The 19157-nt window shown below is 42.5% G+C and overlaps 1 protein-coding gene across 2 annotated transcripts in view; it reads left to right on the top strand.

Annotated features, from left to right (window-relative positions):
* The window catches only part of LOC308311930 (limbic system-associated membrane protein-like), a 33018-nt gene extending 21765 nt beyond the window's left edge, over window positions 1-11253 (top strand). For both annotated transcript variants that reach the window (XM_080758736.1, XM_080758735.1), the window contains 2 exons: window positions 7305-7453; window positions 10992-11253. In XM_080758736.1, coding sequence (XP_080614862.1) covers window positions 7305-7453; window positions 10992-11089 — 247 coding nt within the window. In that variant the 3' untranslated portion in view covers window positions 11090-11253. The remainder of the gene's footprint in view (window positions 1-7304; window positions 7454-10991) is intronic.
* The last annotated feature ends 7904 nt before the right edge of the window (window positions 11254-19157 follow it).

Here is a 19157-nt window from a genome sequence, read left to right on the forward strand (position 1 = left end):
AATTCATTAATAATCTCAATAACAGCTGGGACTGAGGATAAAGGGTTATTTAAGAATAATAAGATGTCATCAGCATAAAGAGAAATCTTGTGTGTGTTTTGCTTGGTTTTTATACCAGTAACTGCGGTGCTTGATCGGATCATTTCTGCTAAGGGTTCCATTACTAACGCAAATAATAAAGCGGACAGCGGACAGCCTTGTTTTGTACCTCTGCTAATTGTAAACGGTGAAGACATTGCTCCATTAACTGAAACTGATGCTTGTGGTGCCACGTACAGCAACTTGACCCATTTCATAAATCCCTCACCAAAAGAAAACTCTTCTAAGGTTCTAAACATATATTTCCATTCGACACGGTCAAATGCTTTTTCCGCATCCAGCGTTACCACTAACGAGTTACTTTTCTTAATCCTGACATACTGTATAACACCCATTAATCTTCTAATGTTTGTGTAGGACTGTCTGTTTTGGACAAAGCCTGTCTGGTCGAGTCCTACAATTGTCGGTATTATATTGTTTAGTCTAGATGCAAGAAGCTTTGCTAATATTTTACAGTCTGTATTTTGAATACTTATTGGCCTATATGAGGCTGGGTCTTCTGGGTCTTTATTTTCTTTTAATAGTACATTGATAGTAGCGATCCGCAATGATTGGGGAAGTTTGTTGATTGATAGAGAATGTTTAAACATTCTAGCTAAAAGAGGGGACAGAATACATTTAAAGGTTTTATATATTTCAGGTGGGAGGCCATCGGGCCCACAAGCTTTCCCAGATGTTAGAGTGTTTATTACTTCTTCGATTTCATTGCTAGTAATATCCTGATCAGTCTTATTCCTGTCCTCTTCAGAGACTTTTGGAAGTTTAATGCGTTGAAAAAAATATTCAATCCTGTCCTCTGTTCCGGTTGATTCTGAAGTGTATAACGATGAGTAAAATTCACTAAATACTTTAGCGATTTCTTGAGTTCTGTGGTGTAGGTTACCGCTCTTGTCTCGGATTGTTGAGATTGAATTATTTAAAGTTGTATTACTTATTAGGTTTGACAAGTAGCACCCAGCTCTGTTAGCATGTTCATAAATCTTGTGTTTTTGTTTAAACAAGGACTTTTCTGCATTCTGTGACAAAAGTGTAATAATTAACAGTTTAAAGGTGTAAGTGATAATGTGTAAAAGCTCTACATTGTGACGTAATCATTGCTATCAGGAGGAGACAGAATCCATACAGGATACAGGGTAAACAATTAAGTGACATTTTGAATTGATGAAAATGAGACAGACAATAATTGGAAGCGTGTATACCTTCTCTGCTCAGAGCTTTGTTGCCCGTGGCAACAGAAACATAAAGAAAGTGAGTTGTCACTTGTCAGCTATATAGCATGACAGGCAGCCGTGATGGTTGTTGTTGTCAGATGCCGTGCATGTGTTTGATCACTGTCATATCTGCCCACCATCCGTCTCCCAGGTGTGGAGACTCGGCACGGCTCTGTGTGTGTGACTCCATTCATCATCCTACTAAATACATGACTCATTAGCAGGGTTAACTCAGTCTGCATGTGTCACGCAGCACACGCACACGCAAGTTTAGCAGGCCATACTACAGTTAATATACGGTAATATACAGGTGTGATGGTGCATTACGGGAGTTTACCGGAGTTTGTTGGAAGGTTTAACGGGAGTTTCCTGTAATATACAGAACCGTTTAGTATTCCATGCTTTTTGCACAGTGACTCGTGCTACTATATCTACTTCAGTCTCCAGTCTGATTTGGAGTCCCACCAACGTTCCAGGAGAGACCAGCCTTACCATGTGTCTGAGTGGCTCCCGGGCAGGCATAGTTTTACTGAGGTTTTATAGGGTTAGGTTTAGGCATAGTTTTTACTAAGGTTAGGTTTAGGTATAGTTTTACTGAGGTTAGGGTTAAGGTTAGGTTTAGGTATAGTTTTACTAAGGTTAGGTTTATGTATAGTTTTAGTTAGGTTTAGGTATAGTTGGGTTAGGTTTAGGTATAGTTTTACTGAGGTTAGGGTTAAGGTTAGGTTTAGGTATAGTTTTACTGAGGTTAGGGTTAAGGTTAGGTTTAGGTATAGTTTTACTGAGGTTAGGGTTAAGGTTAGGTTTAGGTATAGTTTTTACTAAGGTTAGGTTTAGGTATAGTTTTACTAAGGTTAGGTTTAGGTATAGTTTTACTGAGGTTAGGGTTAAGGTTAGGTTTAGGTATAGTTTTACTAAGGTTAGGTTTAGGTATAGTTTTATACTAAGGCTAGGTTTAGGTATAGTTGTACTGAGGTTGGGGTTAGATTTAGGCATAGTTGCAAAAACGAGAACTATCGAGTCAATCACAGCAGGGTTTTCCTGGAGCTGCGGTGCAGGGGTCCCAACTTTAACGCGTCTCCCGGCCCTCCAACACCCAGACAATAATAATCACATTTGTCATATTCTCCCTTCCACTTTCCATTTTCTCTTCCTTTGTCGGTCGCAGCGTTTTTGACCCTTCGCTCAGCGCCCCGTTTGGCCTCCACGTAGCAGAGGGATCATCAAATCATTTCAAACCCCTGATAGTTAAATAATGACTGCATTTAGGAGGCAGCTATAGACCATCGAAACCATTCAGTAGGCCAGTGCTGCCCTCTGTCTGTGAACTTTGATCATGACGTGTTTATGTTATTTGTGTTTTTCTATCCTTTATTTTGAGGCAGCATGCATAAAACACACGACCAAGAACCTCAAAACAAAAGCATACAATTGAAATGTATGATCACTCTTTGGCAAACATTGTGTCTAATTTGTGCGTTAGAATGTGCTTCATGTACATGTTCTTGTAGCTTACCCGGTTATTTGTTAGTGTTTTATTAGTATTTAGTGTATTCTACAGGCTTCTGGAGGTATTGTTCATGGATTTATTATTTGGCTGTTGTATAACTTGTACAATGTATAGCGTTTGAAAGTGTAATTATGTATTCTGGCCTCTTGGCCAGTTCCCTGCACTTGAAAAAGAGACACAGTCTCAATGTGTTTTTACTGGTTAAATAAAGGTTAAATACAACTCTAACTAACTGTTTAAATATATTCCAAGAGAATGGTGCAGCATAGCTCAAAGTGTGTTTCTTCTGTTCTGATGTCAGATTTGTATTGAAGAACATTATGCAATACAACATATGCAGCGTGCTGCCTTGCTCAGGGGCAGGGGCTGAAATCCCGTAAGAGGGCACTTTTGGACGAAAATATAGCGAACATAGCAGATCTACAAGCTCTCAACGCGTCGCGCTGCGACGCGTTGAGAGCTTTTAGATCAGCTATTTTCGGGGGGGCAACCCAGCACTCTTTAGCTAGTGGAGATGCGGTGTATGATTTCTAAACAAATGTGTTCAACGCAAAATACTGTGTTCAAGTTCAGGAGACTTTGGGGGAAAAAAAGCTCAGATCAGCTATTTTTGCTATATTTGAATTTAAATCTAGTAATAATGTTTTGCTATTTTTGCATTGGAATCCTGAAAAGTAACCTTTTTTATTTAATTGCAAACGCCTTTAGTTAGAGTTATGTTAACGTACTGATGAACTAAATCAAAATACATTGGAACATAAAAACGACAATGACATTTTACTATTAGTTATTAAGCTACACACATATAGACTGAAGTCGTTAAAGCGGGTCATGTTTGCATGTTTGGAAGAAATCAATAATATATCAGCGTTCTGATATTAACCGCCAGTTGCCCAAGTACAGTATGGTCTGCATCGTGACAATGCATGAAGCACACAATTAACCCATTCTGACCCGAGGTCAGATTCTAAAAATGTCTTCTACATCCTGACAGTTTTTATTCTGACCCGAGATCTGATTCTAAAAAAATGTCTTCTACATGTCAGTCGTTCTTCGATTTTTCAAAAATAGCGGACCTACAAGCTCGTAGCGCGCCACTCTATGAGCTTTTAGATCTGCTATTTTTCAATACTCAACTCAACTCAACTCAACTCAACTTTATTTATAAAGCACATTTAAAACAACCATAGCTGCCACAAAGTGCTGTACAGTACATAGGTAAAACAGTAAGTAAACGCATAGACTAAAAACACAGAATACAAAGACAACACACAAAACAAAACACAAAACAAGGGAAGGAGGGTGGGGGAGGCTAGTTCAGGAACAGAGGTCTCATGCTGTGTTAAAAGCCAAAGAATAAAAGTGCGTTTTAAGCGAGGTTTTAAAAATGGCCAGAGAGGGGGCCTGCCTAATTTGCTAAAGCATAGCATAATGCACCAAAAGGGGGTTCCCGATCAAAATGGGTTAAGTGTGAGTCACACATTGTTTGATACAAATTCTAAAGCAGCGTGACAGTGTTTCTAATGTACGGTCGGAGATGTGATTCTGGGGCATTCATGTATATACGAGAAACTTTGACAGGAAAAGACTCGCTCACCGTATAGAAACTAGTTTAAACTAGTATAAACTCCTTGGATTGAGACTTTCCTTTATTTTTATCATGCTCATAAAGTGCTCTGTGCTCAAAGTGCAATTAAAAAGCAAACGTTTCGGTCCTATAAGACCTTCGTCAGTGCTATATCGATAGTGATATATATACACGATAATCATCATTATCACCGTCGTCGTCATAATCCAAAACGTTATCGGCCTCGATCGAGCTATTGTACTGTACTGTACATGTAGGAGGAACTGAGATTGAAGGAGTGTGGCTGCTTGACCAAGTTCCCTGATGATAAATAAAAATATCTGCGTGCCATAAGAAGTCATACATTTTAAACAAGTATAGTTTCGAGGGAAAGTGACCCCAAAACAAATTGCGTTGAAAGAAAAAAAGCACACATATTCCACGTCGGAGGCGGCGGTGGCGGCACCAGAGATCTAGGTCTAGCATTGGGCTGTGGGGACACACACACACACACACACACACACACACACACACATGCCCTGGGTCTGTTCTTGGCACACATGCAATTCTTCTACAGCTCCAGCCTTCAAAAAGAGAGAGAAAAAAGGGGAGCTACGGTATACATATCTGCTGACCTGTACGGGGGGGCATGCACCACGCTTTGCATTCCTCCAGAGTCTCTCTAGTAAAAGTAGGCCAAAGTGGCGTATGTATGCATATATACCGTATAGGACCCTGTAGGTATCTGGGTCTCCCAGACAAACCTCTATTCAATTCCCATCAACACACACACACACACACACACACACACACACACACACAGGAGAATATTATGGAACTGCTCCAATGGCCTTATCACGCAGGGCAGAGGGATGCTGATAGCAAACCATGCAGTCATGCAGCACCAGTTGTGCTCCCTCACAGGAACTCACACGCATGGCATACGTGCACACACTCCTGTATACGTGTACACACTCCTGTATACGTGTACACACACTCCTGTACGTGTACACACACTCCTGTACGTGTACACACTCCCTCTTCCGCTGCACCAGTGTTGACTGATACTATGGCGAAACATGTTCGTCGACTGTAAGCTGGAAAGAGTAGTATACGAAGCTGGAAAGAGTAGTACGTCGCGCATCAAAAAACATAGGATGCAGCCTCCCTATACACTTTCCTCACTCTATTCCACCAGAATAATTAGGAAGGCAAATAAAATCATTGCAGACAACTCCTCTCCATCCTGCACATCACCTCTTCAATCTCCTCCCATCAGGCAGGAGATATAGAAGTATCCAGAGCTCTACATGGGGATAGCACTTACCCCGTAGCCATTAGACATCTGAACTCGTAGCAATATGCATATAGCACTTTAAAAAACTGGATGTAATTTCCTATGCTGCTGGTTTTTGTATTGTATTATTGTCCTTCTTGTTTGTGTATATCTATGGTTGTCTGTATATGTTGAGTATGAACCAAGACAAATTCCTATCAACTTGTTGACATGACAAATAAATTATTGAATCTTGAATCTTGTACCTTTTTTTTCCACTGACAAAAACTAAATGGAAACTAAATGGAAAACAAAGCTATGGTGACTATAAATAAGACTAAATATGTTGACAATTTCGTCAACGAATAAAAACTAGACTAAAATGTTAGGAAGGGACTATAGTGGACAAGAGATACCGGTACAAATAAAAGTCATGTTACACTTGGTTGCATGCTGAAAATAGCAGATCTACAAGCGCACAATGCGCTGCAGTGCGACGCGTTGTGAGCTTGTAGATCGTCTATTTTCAGCAAGTGTAAAAGAAACAGTCATTGCGACGGCCTCAAGGCCTGCCAAAATTGATTTTAGTCGACTAAATCAACTGTAGATTTAATCGACTAAGATATTTAGTCGACTAAAACTAGACTAACACTAAAACATTCCAGGTGACTAAAATGTGACTAAAACTAAATTAAAACTATTCAAGAGACTATGACTAAAACTAAAACAAGTGGTCATAAGTGTATATCTCTCTCTGTCTCTTCCACTGCACACACATACAGTAAAGATCTCCACACACCGGGCGCGAATTCAGATTTTTAATTTAAGCGGCGTTTCTCCATCGGTTCTCCGAGAAACGCGGCCGGTGTGCAACCACCTTAACTCTCTGTTCCGCTGTCCTCGTCGGAGGGAAGAGGCCCTTGGCACTTTATCTCGCTGCCAACTCCCTGACTGACCTCCTGTTGGCCAAAAAAACATGCCAGGACATTTGCTTTTTATGTTAATTTGTCTCCGTATGAGCCTCATGGTGTGTGTCAGCATAAACTCGGGCTGCCTCGCATGCATGCTTCACGTTCAAATTAGCACTTTAAAGTAAATAGGATTAGGTTGGAAGCACTTTAAATGAAAGATACAATACACGCAGGTGTTATGTTTGTTGTCTCTCTCTCTCTCTCTCTCTCTCTGAGAGGAGAGGTAATTGCAATGATGCACCAATTACAATACAGGTGGTATTATAATTGTCAGAGACAATTACTATTACTACTGTCAGAGCCTTGGATGTGTCATTAACACCACTTTACCCCGATCCAGCTCAAGTGGAGTTTAATGGGGGAGGTTTTGCCAAAACGGCTGACAATGGATCTCTAAACTGCATGTTCTGCCGCAGGGGAGAAGTTAGTTAGCTGGTTTAGCGCACAGTTTGAGGATCAAATGCAGTTAGCTATAGTTTTGTAAAGAAGCACTTTTTAATACTTTTCATTGGTTCAATATGTTTTTTTGGTAAAGGGGGTTCAATGGCATTGATTTATGAGTTAGCTGGTTTCTGCCCGACAGCAACAATTGTTTTATTATCTCTCTCCCCCCTCTCTCTCTCTCTCTCTCTCTCTCTCTATCTCTCTCCCCCCCCCCGACCCTGCACAGAATATCCAACGGTCAGGGCGTCAACATCCAGACTCTCGGCACCACCTCCGTCCTGACCATCGCCAACGCCACCCAGGAGGATTATGGGAACTACACCTGCGTGGCCACCAACAGACTGGGCATCCAGAGTGCCAGTCTCTTCCTCTATAGTAAGTTAGTCCTCTAACAGACTGGGCATCCAGGGTGCCAGTCTCTTCCTATATAGTAAGTTAGTCCTCTAACAGACTGGGCATCCAGGGTGCCAGTCTCTTCCTATATAAGTTAGTCCTCTAACAGACTGGGCATCCAGGGTGCCAGTCTCTTCCTCTATAGTAAGTTAGTCCTCTAACAGACTGGGCATCCAGGGTGCCAGTCTCTTCCTCTATAGTAAGTTAGTCCTCTAACAGACTGGGCATCCAGGGTGCCAGTCTCTTCCTCTATAGTAAGTTAGTCCTCTAACAGACTGGGCATCCAGGGTGCCAGTCTCTTCCTATATAGTAAGTTAGTCCTCTAACAGACTGGGCATCCAGAGTGCCAGTCTCTTCCTCTATAGTAAGTTAGTCCTCTAACAGACTGGGCATCCAGGGTGCCAGTCTCTTCCTATATAGTAAGTTAGTCCTCTAACAGACTGGGCATCCAGGGTGCCAGTCTCTTCCTATATAGTAAGTTAGTCCTCTAACAGACTGGGCATCCAGGGTGCCAGTCTCTTCCTCTATAGTAAGTTACTCCTCTAACAGACTGGGCATCCAGGGTGCCAGTCTCTTCCTCTATAGTAAGTTAGTCCTCTAACAGACTGGGCATCCAGAGTGCCAGTCTCTTCCTTTATAGTAAGTTAGTCCACTAACAGACTGGGCATCCAGAGTGCCAGTCTCTTCCTTTATAGTAAGTTAGACCACTAACAGACTGGGCATCCAGGGTGCCAGTCTCTTCCTCTATAGTAAGTTACTCTACTAACAGTAGAGTAACTTACTCAAATGATAATCTTTCTCAAATGATATGAGAAAGAGGCAAACAATTTGGAATATAGCCGATCTACAAACTCCTGCAATCCAAGTTCTATTTTTTTCGGGAGGTTACGGCCTGAAAAGGTTGAGAACTATTGTACTAACAGACTGGGCGAATGCCAGTCTCTACAAATTATATTGATTGATTTGGGGGGAAATTGAAACTATTTTGTTAACTAGTTTGTTTTTGTTAAAGTCGTTAAATAATTATAGTGGAGTAAAACATATAGTGTGTGTCTCGGCGTGTCGTCGAGTGGGAGATAATGGAGTGTAATGGAAAGTAAAAGTACCCCACAAGTAAAGTACTTGAACGTAGTTGAATAACTCAGAGAAGCCACATTTTACCCTCAGAGTCAATTAGAACAGGCTGAATGTTCCTCGTTTGACCACTGAACATTATGGAATGCATTGAAAATAACTATACAATATATCATTCAACGTGCTAAAATTGCACAAAGAATACTACGAGTCCACCCAAATACTCGTGGTTGTTTAAATTCCAGACAGCCACGGTGTTTGTTTTAAAGAGAGAGCATGATGTCCAAGCTCAACCCTGTCACATGCTATTATAATGTTCCAAGAGAGAGGATTGTGTGCACATCTCAATGCCTACATTCAGGCAATGCCTACATTACCAGCTCAGTGTCCTTGTGGTTAGAGTGTCAGCCCTGAGACTGGGAGGTCGGGGTTCGATCCCCGGCCGGGTCATACCAAATACTCTAAATAATGGGACCCAGTGCCTCCCTGCTTGACACTCAGCATCAAGGGTTGGATTGGGGGTGGGAAGTGAGGACGCTGGCGTCGACTGTTCGCCGCTTCACCTCCCAATGTATGAATGAATGAACCATTGTATAGCGCTTTGAGCACTTGGAAAAGCGCTATAAAAATGCAATTCATTATTATTATCAGGGTGCTGGAGGTCAGGCGTCAAGGCAAACATCAAGGAAGAGGAAGAACATCCAGTTTGTAGAGCTCCGAGACTTACTTTATTTTAGACCATATCCGTGGTCATCATATGGGCATATATACCTAACGATGGGCAAATTCTAATTTGTGTGTATTTTTATATCAAAAGTCCATAAAAATCTAATTTTAATTACTTTCCTGAAAACGAAAACGCGCTGCGTGATGACGTGTCGAGGCCCACATATATACCCAACGATGGGCAAATTCTAATTTGTGTGTATTTTTATATCAAAAGTCCATAAAAATCTAATTTTAATTACTTTCCTGAAAACGAAAACGCGCTGCGTGATGACGTGTCGAGGCCCACATCGACAAAAGCCGATAAAAATGAAGCTCACCCGTTTAATTCCCCATATCGGCGCATCCGTCCGACACTGTCCAACACAGCTGCTACTGATTACAGAAACCCTCCGTTTTTATTCCCATTCAAGATAACACCCCCAGACAGTGTATTACTGGCGTAGCTACCGCCCCTAGCTACCGTCCCATCGCCTGAAGGGATGCAACGCTCTGATTGTTGGTTCAGAAACTTCAGAGCCGTGTTTCAACTTGAAACGGTCTGAAAAGTTTCACTACGCATTTAAGGCAACAATTAAATGCAACGTTTCGACCGACTAGGTCTTCATCAGGCAAATAATTACAATGACAGAAAATAGATCATTGATTAATGATCATGTATAACACCTGGGAGTGGGAAGGAGCACAGCAACCAAAACCAATCGCAGGGCTAGAACCTGTCAGTCCACCAATCAGAGGAGAATTTACCTGCAGCAGAAAAACTTTACACACTTAAAACAAACAATCAATAGAAAAAACATTTTCATGAGAGGAAAAACATTAAAGGTGCAGTAGGGGGTTGCACCACATCACACTAAGTTCAAACTTAGCCTATAGCTAAGTCAAGACTTATGCTACTTACTAAAAGCAATTTCAAGTTATAACTAGGCATTTGAACCCTAGACAGTCCTTGGTTTAGACTATAGTCATTGGTTAGACCAGTCATTAGTCCTACAACTACAACATATCTCAAACCCTCACCCTAAACCTGACCTCCCACGGGGCAGCACATCTAAACCTAACCTTAACCCATGTCTAACCAATGACTAGTCTAAACTAAGTATGCACCCCGGCAGCTCACCAATGGTTGCAGCAAAAGCACAGTCAGTACCTCACATTGGCCACCAGATGGCACTCACTCCTCTATACTGAAGCTTTGCAGGAGCTTGTGGAAGTGTGAGAATTGAAATATTCATAACCAGAATTGACAGTTTGCAGAATTACAGTACATTTCAAGCACAAACTCAATACAAAGACTGTTAACTGTGAGTGGACGACCCAATTAAGCATTACACTTGTTTACAAGAGGGTCCACCATGTTCAATTCATCAAAACATTTAGAGACGTACAAATAGACACTTCTATATAGTCGAAGAACAGAACAGGATTTCATCATAAAGGAGGTAAAAAGGGAAAAGAAACTTATACAGTGAGGTGGGGGGTTCAGATTTTACGGGGGCCAGTTTCGAATTGCAGCCGTCCGTATAGGTGCATGCCCTTTGAGAGCGGTTTTGAAGGAGTCAAGGGATTTGCATGTCTTAATGACATGCGAATCCCTTGACTCCTTCAAAAGAACGGAACAGAATTGATTTAATACTGATGGATACATGAGTTCACCCTCTCTCTCTCTCTCTCTCTCTCTCTCTCTCTCTCTCTCTCTCTCTCTCTCTCTCCCTCTCAGGACCAGGGTCAGGTCGAGACATCAGCGGCTCTGCTTGTGTCTCTCACTCACTGTGGCTTCTGTTCAGCTGCGTCTACTGCCTTTTCTTCAAGTGTTAATACCAAACCACGACGTCCTCCTGCATAGAATAACCACTTTTTTGGTTCCCGGGAAAAGAGCCTTTCAGACCCGAGGTTCTTTTTAAAATAACCATTTATTTGAACGGTTCTGTAAATCTTGTATATACGGGGCATAGCGTATCTTGTGTGGTTCACTCAAGTCTTTGTGTTGCGGTAGAACGACCCCGAAACCGAATAGAAGCCCCCGAATACAAACATCTTTGTCCCCACGATGGTGGCAGAGTGTCGCGTCGAAATGGGTGGTGGAGCTCCTCCGGGGACGATCTTAGTCCAGATCATCGTGGTGGTGTCCAACTTGTGGATGTCGTTAAACCATATTATGGGGCAGTTCCTGGCCACTCCTCCGTGGACATACATGAACTTCCCCAGGACGCAGGCCGAGTGACCTTGCCTCGTCTCTGGAAAGGACCCACCGGAAGCCTTGCGCTTCTTCAACCATCTGTGCACGTTGACGTCGAAAGCATACACCTGGCCGTCTCGCCATCTGTCGTATGCCCAGATGTAGATGATGTTCCCTACCAGCACAGCTGGTGCTGGTATAGGGAACGACATTTGGGAATGTCGCTGCGAGTGCCTTAATTGGGTCTCCACCGGAGACAGCTCACTCCAGCTCGAGGACACCTTGTCGAAGATGTATACACATCGATGTCATCGTCGTAGTTGTCATGGACTCCGAAGCAGTAGATCCGCTGTCCCACGGCCACCGCGGCTTGACCGCGTCCCTTTGGTCCTCCCAGACGCGTCCAGCACATGTAGCATCCCTCACAGCGGATCTTATGTCGAAGCGTAAACTTTTAGGACTGCTATACCGTGATATTCTGACGGCAGAAGATGTGTCCTGTTTGGTACAGGGAAAATATAGACGGATTTGTTGCGTTCCTCAAAACCTGCATGTCTCTTTATTCACAGGATCTTATTTTAATTTCCTTTCTCTTTTTCTCACATCAACCGTTTACAAAATACATCTGCATGTGCTCCAAAACTCACATTGTTAATACTGCTACTTTAATCAGCCTCAGTCTTATCAGTTAATACTATAGTAAACCTGGCTTTGTAGTTAACTTTTAAAATAAAGAACACATAACTGAATTAATCAAAATATCACAACTCAATTCAATAAACATTTGTACAATCACACAAAACCCTGTGCTAAACTGTCGTGTTAAAGGGACAGTTCACATTTTTTTAACTTAATTTGTATGAAATACCATTAATATAGTGGTTGCAACTGTATTAATTGATTGTCCGAGTCCCGTGGTCGGAGTTCTGCTCTGGTTTTGGTGAATATTAAGTAGTTCCGGTCATTTTGTGGGGGGCACCGGGGCCACGCATTAAAAGTAAATGAATCCACAAAACTGTTTGTTGAGTCATTTCTAAGATAATAGTGAAATTTCGTTCAACTTAGTAGTGGTATGGACACAATCACACACACAAAAAACATAGTTCTGTGTGATAGAGGGGTAAAACAATGAACGAAAGTTGCTACTACATGGTAGAAATAGCCAGGTCAACAATAGCTACAATTAAATTACATTAGTTTTGTGAGTGTAGTGTTGTAGATTCACATATGATATCTGATATATGATAAGTATTGAAACACACCGGACACAGGGCTGCCTTGTCGACGAAGATGGGATCCTGAGGCCCAATCCCAATCCACTCCCTTGCTGACTCAATGAGCCCTCACTGACTTAGCTGCGCGTTCATGTGAAGTCTGCGAGGGCTTGAGGGATGTCCCATTTGAAATCGGTAAGTCAGTGAGGGCTCAGCCCCGCCCCTTTATGTGCCCTTTGCCAAAGTCAGCATCGATGCTGACTTTGGGCTGACTTTAGCAAAGAAATTACCCACAGTTCATAGCGTTACCAGGGGAATGAGGGGGATCCTCCAAACGTCAATCATTTAAATATGCAAATTAGTTATGTATCGCGATTAGAATGTCAACAAACACAATAGTGCTTTTTCACTGTTCTTAAAAGGAGACGGAATGGAAGGATATAGGCTATATATTTAATAACAATAATAATAATAAGGGAAACATGATGAGAAATGACTAATGAGCAAAGTAAAAGAATATGGAAATGAAATGTATAATGAATATTATTATATATGAATATTACAACCCATATCACACAGGAAAGTGTATTTATGAAACTAATAATAATAAAACGATCAGCTTAAATACTAAAATAGACATGATAGACATGTATAAATAGGCCAAGCATGTAGGTAGGCACTGGCTGTGAATATGGAGAGTTTTTATAAAGTGTCATGGACTCATGAATGGCGGACTCATCTTCAAAGTGCTGTCCCATTTCTTTCACAACAATGTGGAGCCCTTGCAGCCTCTCACCCTCAAGCCCTTACAGCTGACGTCACTAAAGTCAATGAGGGTCCAGGGCTCAGGGCTTGAGGGAGGCATTTGGGATTGGGCCTTAATCAACTCACAGTCACATTGCATGTAATCACCACATATGACCCACCTCAGGGCACCTGTGTATAACATCCTGGTACCCTATGCAATACAAGTGGCTGGACACTAATTTGAGTTAATTTAGAACAGACACCACGGGACTCGGGCAATCATCAACCACTATATTATTGGCAAGTATTTCATACAGCTGCCTAAGTTCAAAAATTCGGAACTATCTGAACTAGTCTAGTCAAAGAGCTTGCGTTTTCACAGAAAATAAACAAGGCCATTTTTAGAATCAGTCATACATTCAATGCAAACTCCAAGTCTCAAACTAAACCAAAATCCAAAACAACATTTCTGTATTATTCTTAGACCAAACAAAAGAAGAAAGGGAGTCCTTTGAAATAAGTTGTGATGCTTTTGTAGGCTACATATGACTTACTAACCTGTTTTGTAGAGGGAAAATATACAGTACACAGAAGATTTACGTTGCGTTCTTCAAAGCAGGCGCTGCTGCTGCAAGCTGGTATCTGAAGGACTAATCTGAGTTCCCAGAAGTTTTATTAATGCCCACCTAATAGGCGAAACTCCCCCTGGTGGCTTGACTAAGTAACTACTGTTACTACTTTTTTAACACAAAACACATCTGGAATTCTGGATTTGGCCTCTCTCAATGCAAATAAAACTAGAAAGAGGCAATTCTGGGAAATTGCAAAGTGTGATTGCCGACATCGCAGCCGTCGAAAATGGAATCGCTTTTGGCTCCGCGTTGATGAAGCCACCCTCGACAAGCGATTCAGAATTGGGACGGATCGGACATTCCGTGCGTGAGTTGTGGGCGTTTTCCGTGAAATAGGCCCCTCCCACTAACTTCGGAAGACGATTACGGCCGAACGATAGAGAAGATCTAAATTCTGACTGTGCTGTTTTAATCGGATAGGTCCGTAGATCATGTGTACCGATTTGTGTGAGATTTGGACAAAATCTGTAGGAGGAGGAGCAAAAAGTGTGTTTTGAACAAAATTCAAAATGGCGGGAAATCTATCTAGACGCAAATGGGCGTGGCCTATATGGGGAGATCCGTCATGACCCAAGGAATCCAGGGAAAAAAATATTTTCAGACCTACGGTTCAAGAGTTATACCCAAAAACGTAAAGTTGGCTGTTATAGCGCCACCATGAGGCCGACCGGTATACTTCTAAGGTAATTAATTTGAGTAATTATGATGAATCTCTCCTCCAAGTCTTGTAAGTATAGCCCTTACGGTCTCAGAGGAAAAAATACTTGAAAGTGAGTGTTTGCATTTTCCCATTCATGTGGAAAAAAACTGTGGGAGGAGTAGCACGTCAAAATAAAGTTTATCTATAAAGAAAATAAAGGAGAAATAAAAGTGCAGTAAAACAATAGTCTGATTGCCCTCGGGGCAATCACACTAATAAATAACAAAACAACAATTGTGCACATATGTAACAGGTTGATATAGAATAGAGATGCAAGACTACGTCACTCCCAATGATTAAGCGGGAGACTCTTGTTTATATTGTGCAAATTCAGGTGTGTTTCCAAATAATCCCTCGTGTGCCAGTACAATGGGCTATTGTGCCACAGCCTACAAATAAAACATCATGTACAATAAATAGTATTTTAGCATTTTTTTTAGGCTTAGTGTTACTTTCAATAGCTAATTCTGATTTAAGCTTGTCCATTGAACTTTAGGCCCTCTTAGGCAATTTAAATTATGCAGGTTTAGTCTAGTCTTTTTAGTCAACAAAAAATGAACACGGCCATAAAAGACTCAAAACTAAAATATAATTGCCCAGACTCTTCTTCAACAAAGATGGCAAAAGCAAACATTATTTGTTCTGTACTATAGTATGGTACAAAACACTGAAGTCCTTCAACCAGAAACTTAACCTCAGTTAAACTATGTCTAAACCTAACCTTATTCCTAACCTTAACCTCAGTTAAACTATGTCTAAACATGACCTTATTCCTAACCTTAACCTCAGTAAAACGATGTCTAAACCTAACCTTATTCCTAACCTTAACCTCAGTAAAACCTCACTAGTTACTTTGTAGATTTTGATTATTAATACAAAACATACATTAACCAATTCAGCCCTATTGCCCTGTTACAATTAGATCAACAGCTTTACATAAAGGGAGCAGAGACGTGTTTCCAGTACAAAAATGTAATCATTTATTTAGGCTCAAGGCAGAATACTTTAATCACTTAAAACTACAAGGAAGGGTGATCGGGTTAGAAATAGAATTATTTATTTGAACAAGGGCCAGGCCAACCAGGGAAACTCCCCCCCTGTCGGGTGTAAAGGAGCAACCTGGACACTCATGCATGAATTCAGGATATTATAATGAAGGGTCATCAGGTTATAAATATAGAATTATTTATTTGAACAACCTATTTAGAAGGGTACAAAATCCATCCCGGAGGACTCGTCCACCAGTACATGGCTGGCGGCATCTTGGAAGCAGGAGTGGGACTGTGGGAGTCAGTCTGCCGGGCCCTCCCGTATGCACCACTACATCCTTGACCCGGGTGATGGTGTTGAAGTAGTATAGAGGACCTACCACGCCGGCACTGGACCCTATACTGAACCGCCTGCGCTCTGCAGTCGGCTGCTTCAAATCAGCAATGATTAAGAGGTGGGGCTTGGCGGACAGTGCAGCATGCGAGTGCGACGAGCCTCATGAGCAATCTGCCGAGCACATGATTAACACCTGCCCCCTGTAGCCTATACAGACCTCCTTCGGAGGCCGGCCTCTTCCACGTGGGACCAGAGACAAGGCCGTATATATGGCTACTCGATACTGAGTTGGACATTTGAGGATGATACACGAAAGAAGAAGAAGACTACAAAATGTATTCAGAAACCTGCAGGTTAAAATGTCAGTTATGCTAACTATTACCACAATACCAGTAGCCAGGGGGGACCAAAGGTGTCAGGAGGAAGGCAGGGAGTGAGGGAGTGATATGAGGGGGGAGAGCGCACAGTCTCGCACTGCAAGACAAAAGGATATAGTTAGATACACACAACACTGGTTTCACAAGCCAGCATATATTATCGGCATAGATGTTTGTCCGTTATATGTGATTATTAGGATTGGACCAAGTTGCATTGGCAGCCATAGAACATTCTTACCCCGGGCTAAAACCGGATGTGACGTTTTTGGGGGTGTTCCTGCATGTCTTGTCAGTGTTAAAACCCCAAGACAGCCGGCCACGTGACCCACCACTATATGGTACCGTTAGGATTTTTGTGAGTCCGGTACTGATTCCGGCTCTGCTTATCGATTCCGGTTCTTAACGGTTCCCTATTTCGGTTCCAAAATGGTATCAAATAACTTAAAGAGGTCAAATTGAACAAAAAATACTTTATATTCAAAATCTATTATTTTCCATCGATTCAATGGTGAGGAGGTTTGCACAGAACAAAATAAACCTATTACAAAACAAATAAATTATAATAATAATTTATAAATAAATATAATATATAAATATAGGGCCACAGATGTTTTTATGTTTGCAAGATAAGTTGGTGCAATTAGAAAGGAACAGTTTACTTGAACTAGGCTACTTAAACCCACTACACAAATTATTGAATAAATAATAAAAATGAACTACAAGCTCACTACGTGCCGCATTGTGACACGTTGTGAGCTTGTAGATCTGGATGCTGGATTTTATATTAAAAAAAAGGTTCAGTGGGGCACGGTGGGTGGCACGGTCGGTAGTGCTGTCGCCTCACAGCTAGAAGGTCCTGGGTTCGATTCCCGCTGGGGACGCTGTGGGCGCTGGTGGCGTGTCCCCCTCTCTGTGTCATCCTCAGTACCCATACCCGAGGCGTGTGGAGTTTGCATGTTCTCCCCGTGTCCCCTATAGGGTAGGTATACCCTCACAAAAAACATGCAGTAATCCTGGTCTCTAAACTGCCTCCCCCCTGGCCAGCCTGATGGAGGGTAAAGGAACCGGTTGGAAATGTGTTCCTTCCACGCGCTATACGTCCAACCAGGGAAACCCCCCCCCCCCCTGTCGGGTGTAAAGGAGCGACCTGGACACTCATGCATGAAGGAAGCATGAGTTCAAGTCCGTTGTTCTCCCCAGGTTGGTGGAGGGTGCAGAGCCCAGGATCACATTAGATAATTGACCCAGGGGTGAAAAATGGGTTACAAAGTGGTGGGATAAAAATGTAATTTAAAAAAAAGCTTCAGTTAAACATCACACATCAGGGGTGTATAACGATACAGTAGCTGCATTTAAAAGTATATTTTTTAATTTCAACAATGGAAGAATAACGGTATAGCCTATATGTAAATAGCAACATATCGACATTGTACATGTAGTCCTGTCATTAACTTCGGGTTACTTCAGTAACCTCAGTTGTATAAGTGACTCGAAGAAGAGAGTCATATGGGTCCGAGACACTTGGTGGCGCTGGAGCACAGAACAAAACATAAACTCACGAGCTAATTTATTGGTTAGTCACTCAAGGCGGTATAAAACCGGTGGGCGTGAACGCCGAGTCATTCCTATCAACCATTTTTCTGCCGCCTGCCAAAGCAGACGGGCAGTTCAATGACTCTCTTCTTCGAGTCACTTATACAACTGAGGTTACTGAAGTAACCCGAAGTTGTCTAAAGTGCCTCTCTCGAAGAGAGTCATATGGGTCATCATAAAACTCCCGTATGATCACCCCGGCTGACAGGACCGCTCCACGGTCCCCCCTTTTTCCAGAGAGACGTCACGTGAATGTGCGTCCCTCCCGCAAGGGAGACTGAGAAGGTTTTTAAAGGCCAGGGGCCAGAAGGGACCTCTCGACCAAAACAAAAAACAGTCAGACTTCCTGACTCAAATGACAGACAAACCTCTTGTAGAGTGTTCATGTAGACCCTCTGGGGGTTCAGAACCACACGAGGTATAGGCTAACCTTATAGCCTCCATAATCCACTGCGAGAGTCTTACTTTCGAAATGGGTTTACCCTTCCACTGGGAATCCCAGGCTACAAAGAGCTGCTCACCCAGCCTGAAGGGGGCAGTCCTTGACCTGTAGACTTTCAGGGCCCTCATAAGACAGAGACAATGTAGTCTCCTATCCTCCACCGAAGAGAAGGGAGGAGGATGGAAGGCCGTGAGATCCACAGGCGAGCAGCCCGAGGGAAAGGTCTTAGGTAGAAAAGAAAGGTTCGGCCTGAGCGTGACCCTGGTGTCATTACCACTGAATCTCAAGCAGCCGCTGCTCACTGAGAGCGCGTGCATGTCACCAGCCTGCTTTGCTGTCGTCAGGGCGACAAGCAAAACGGCTTTCAGAGAGAGAAACTTCAGGTCCACCGTTTCCAGTGGCTCGAAGGGGTCTCTCATCAAGGAGTCCAAGACTATCGTCAGGTCCCACGAGGGGACCAGAGATCTGGCGACCGGTCTGAGGCGCGCAACTCCTTTCATGAACTGACAGATCAGCAGGTGTTCACTGAATGGTCTGTTGTTCATACCAACCTGCTAAGCCACTATGGCCGCCAGGTTGATCTTGACTGAGGAGTGACCAAGACCCCTGTCCAAGAACTCCTGTAGGAAAATCAGAATGTGTCTCACAGACGCCTGAAAAGGGAAGACCTCTTCCT

The sequence above is a fragment of the Protomyctophum bolini genome (genome assembly GCF_963924005.1).
Source record: "Protomyctophum bolini genome assembly, chromosome: 24".
Lineage (NCBI taxonomy): Eukaryota > Metazoa > Chordata > Actinopteri > Myctophiformes > Myctophidae > Protomyctophum > Protomyctophum bolini.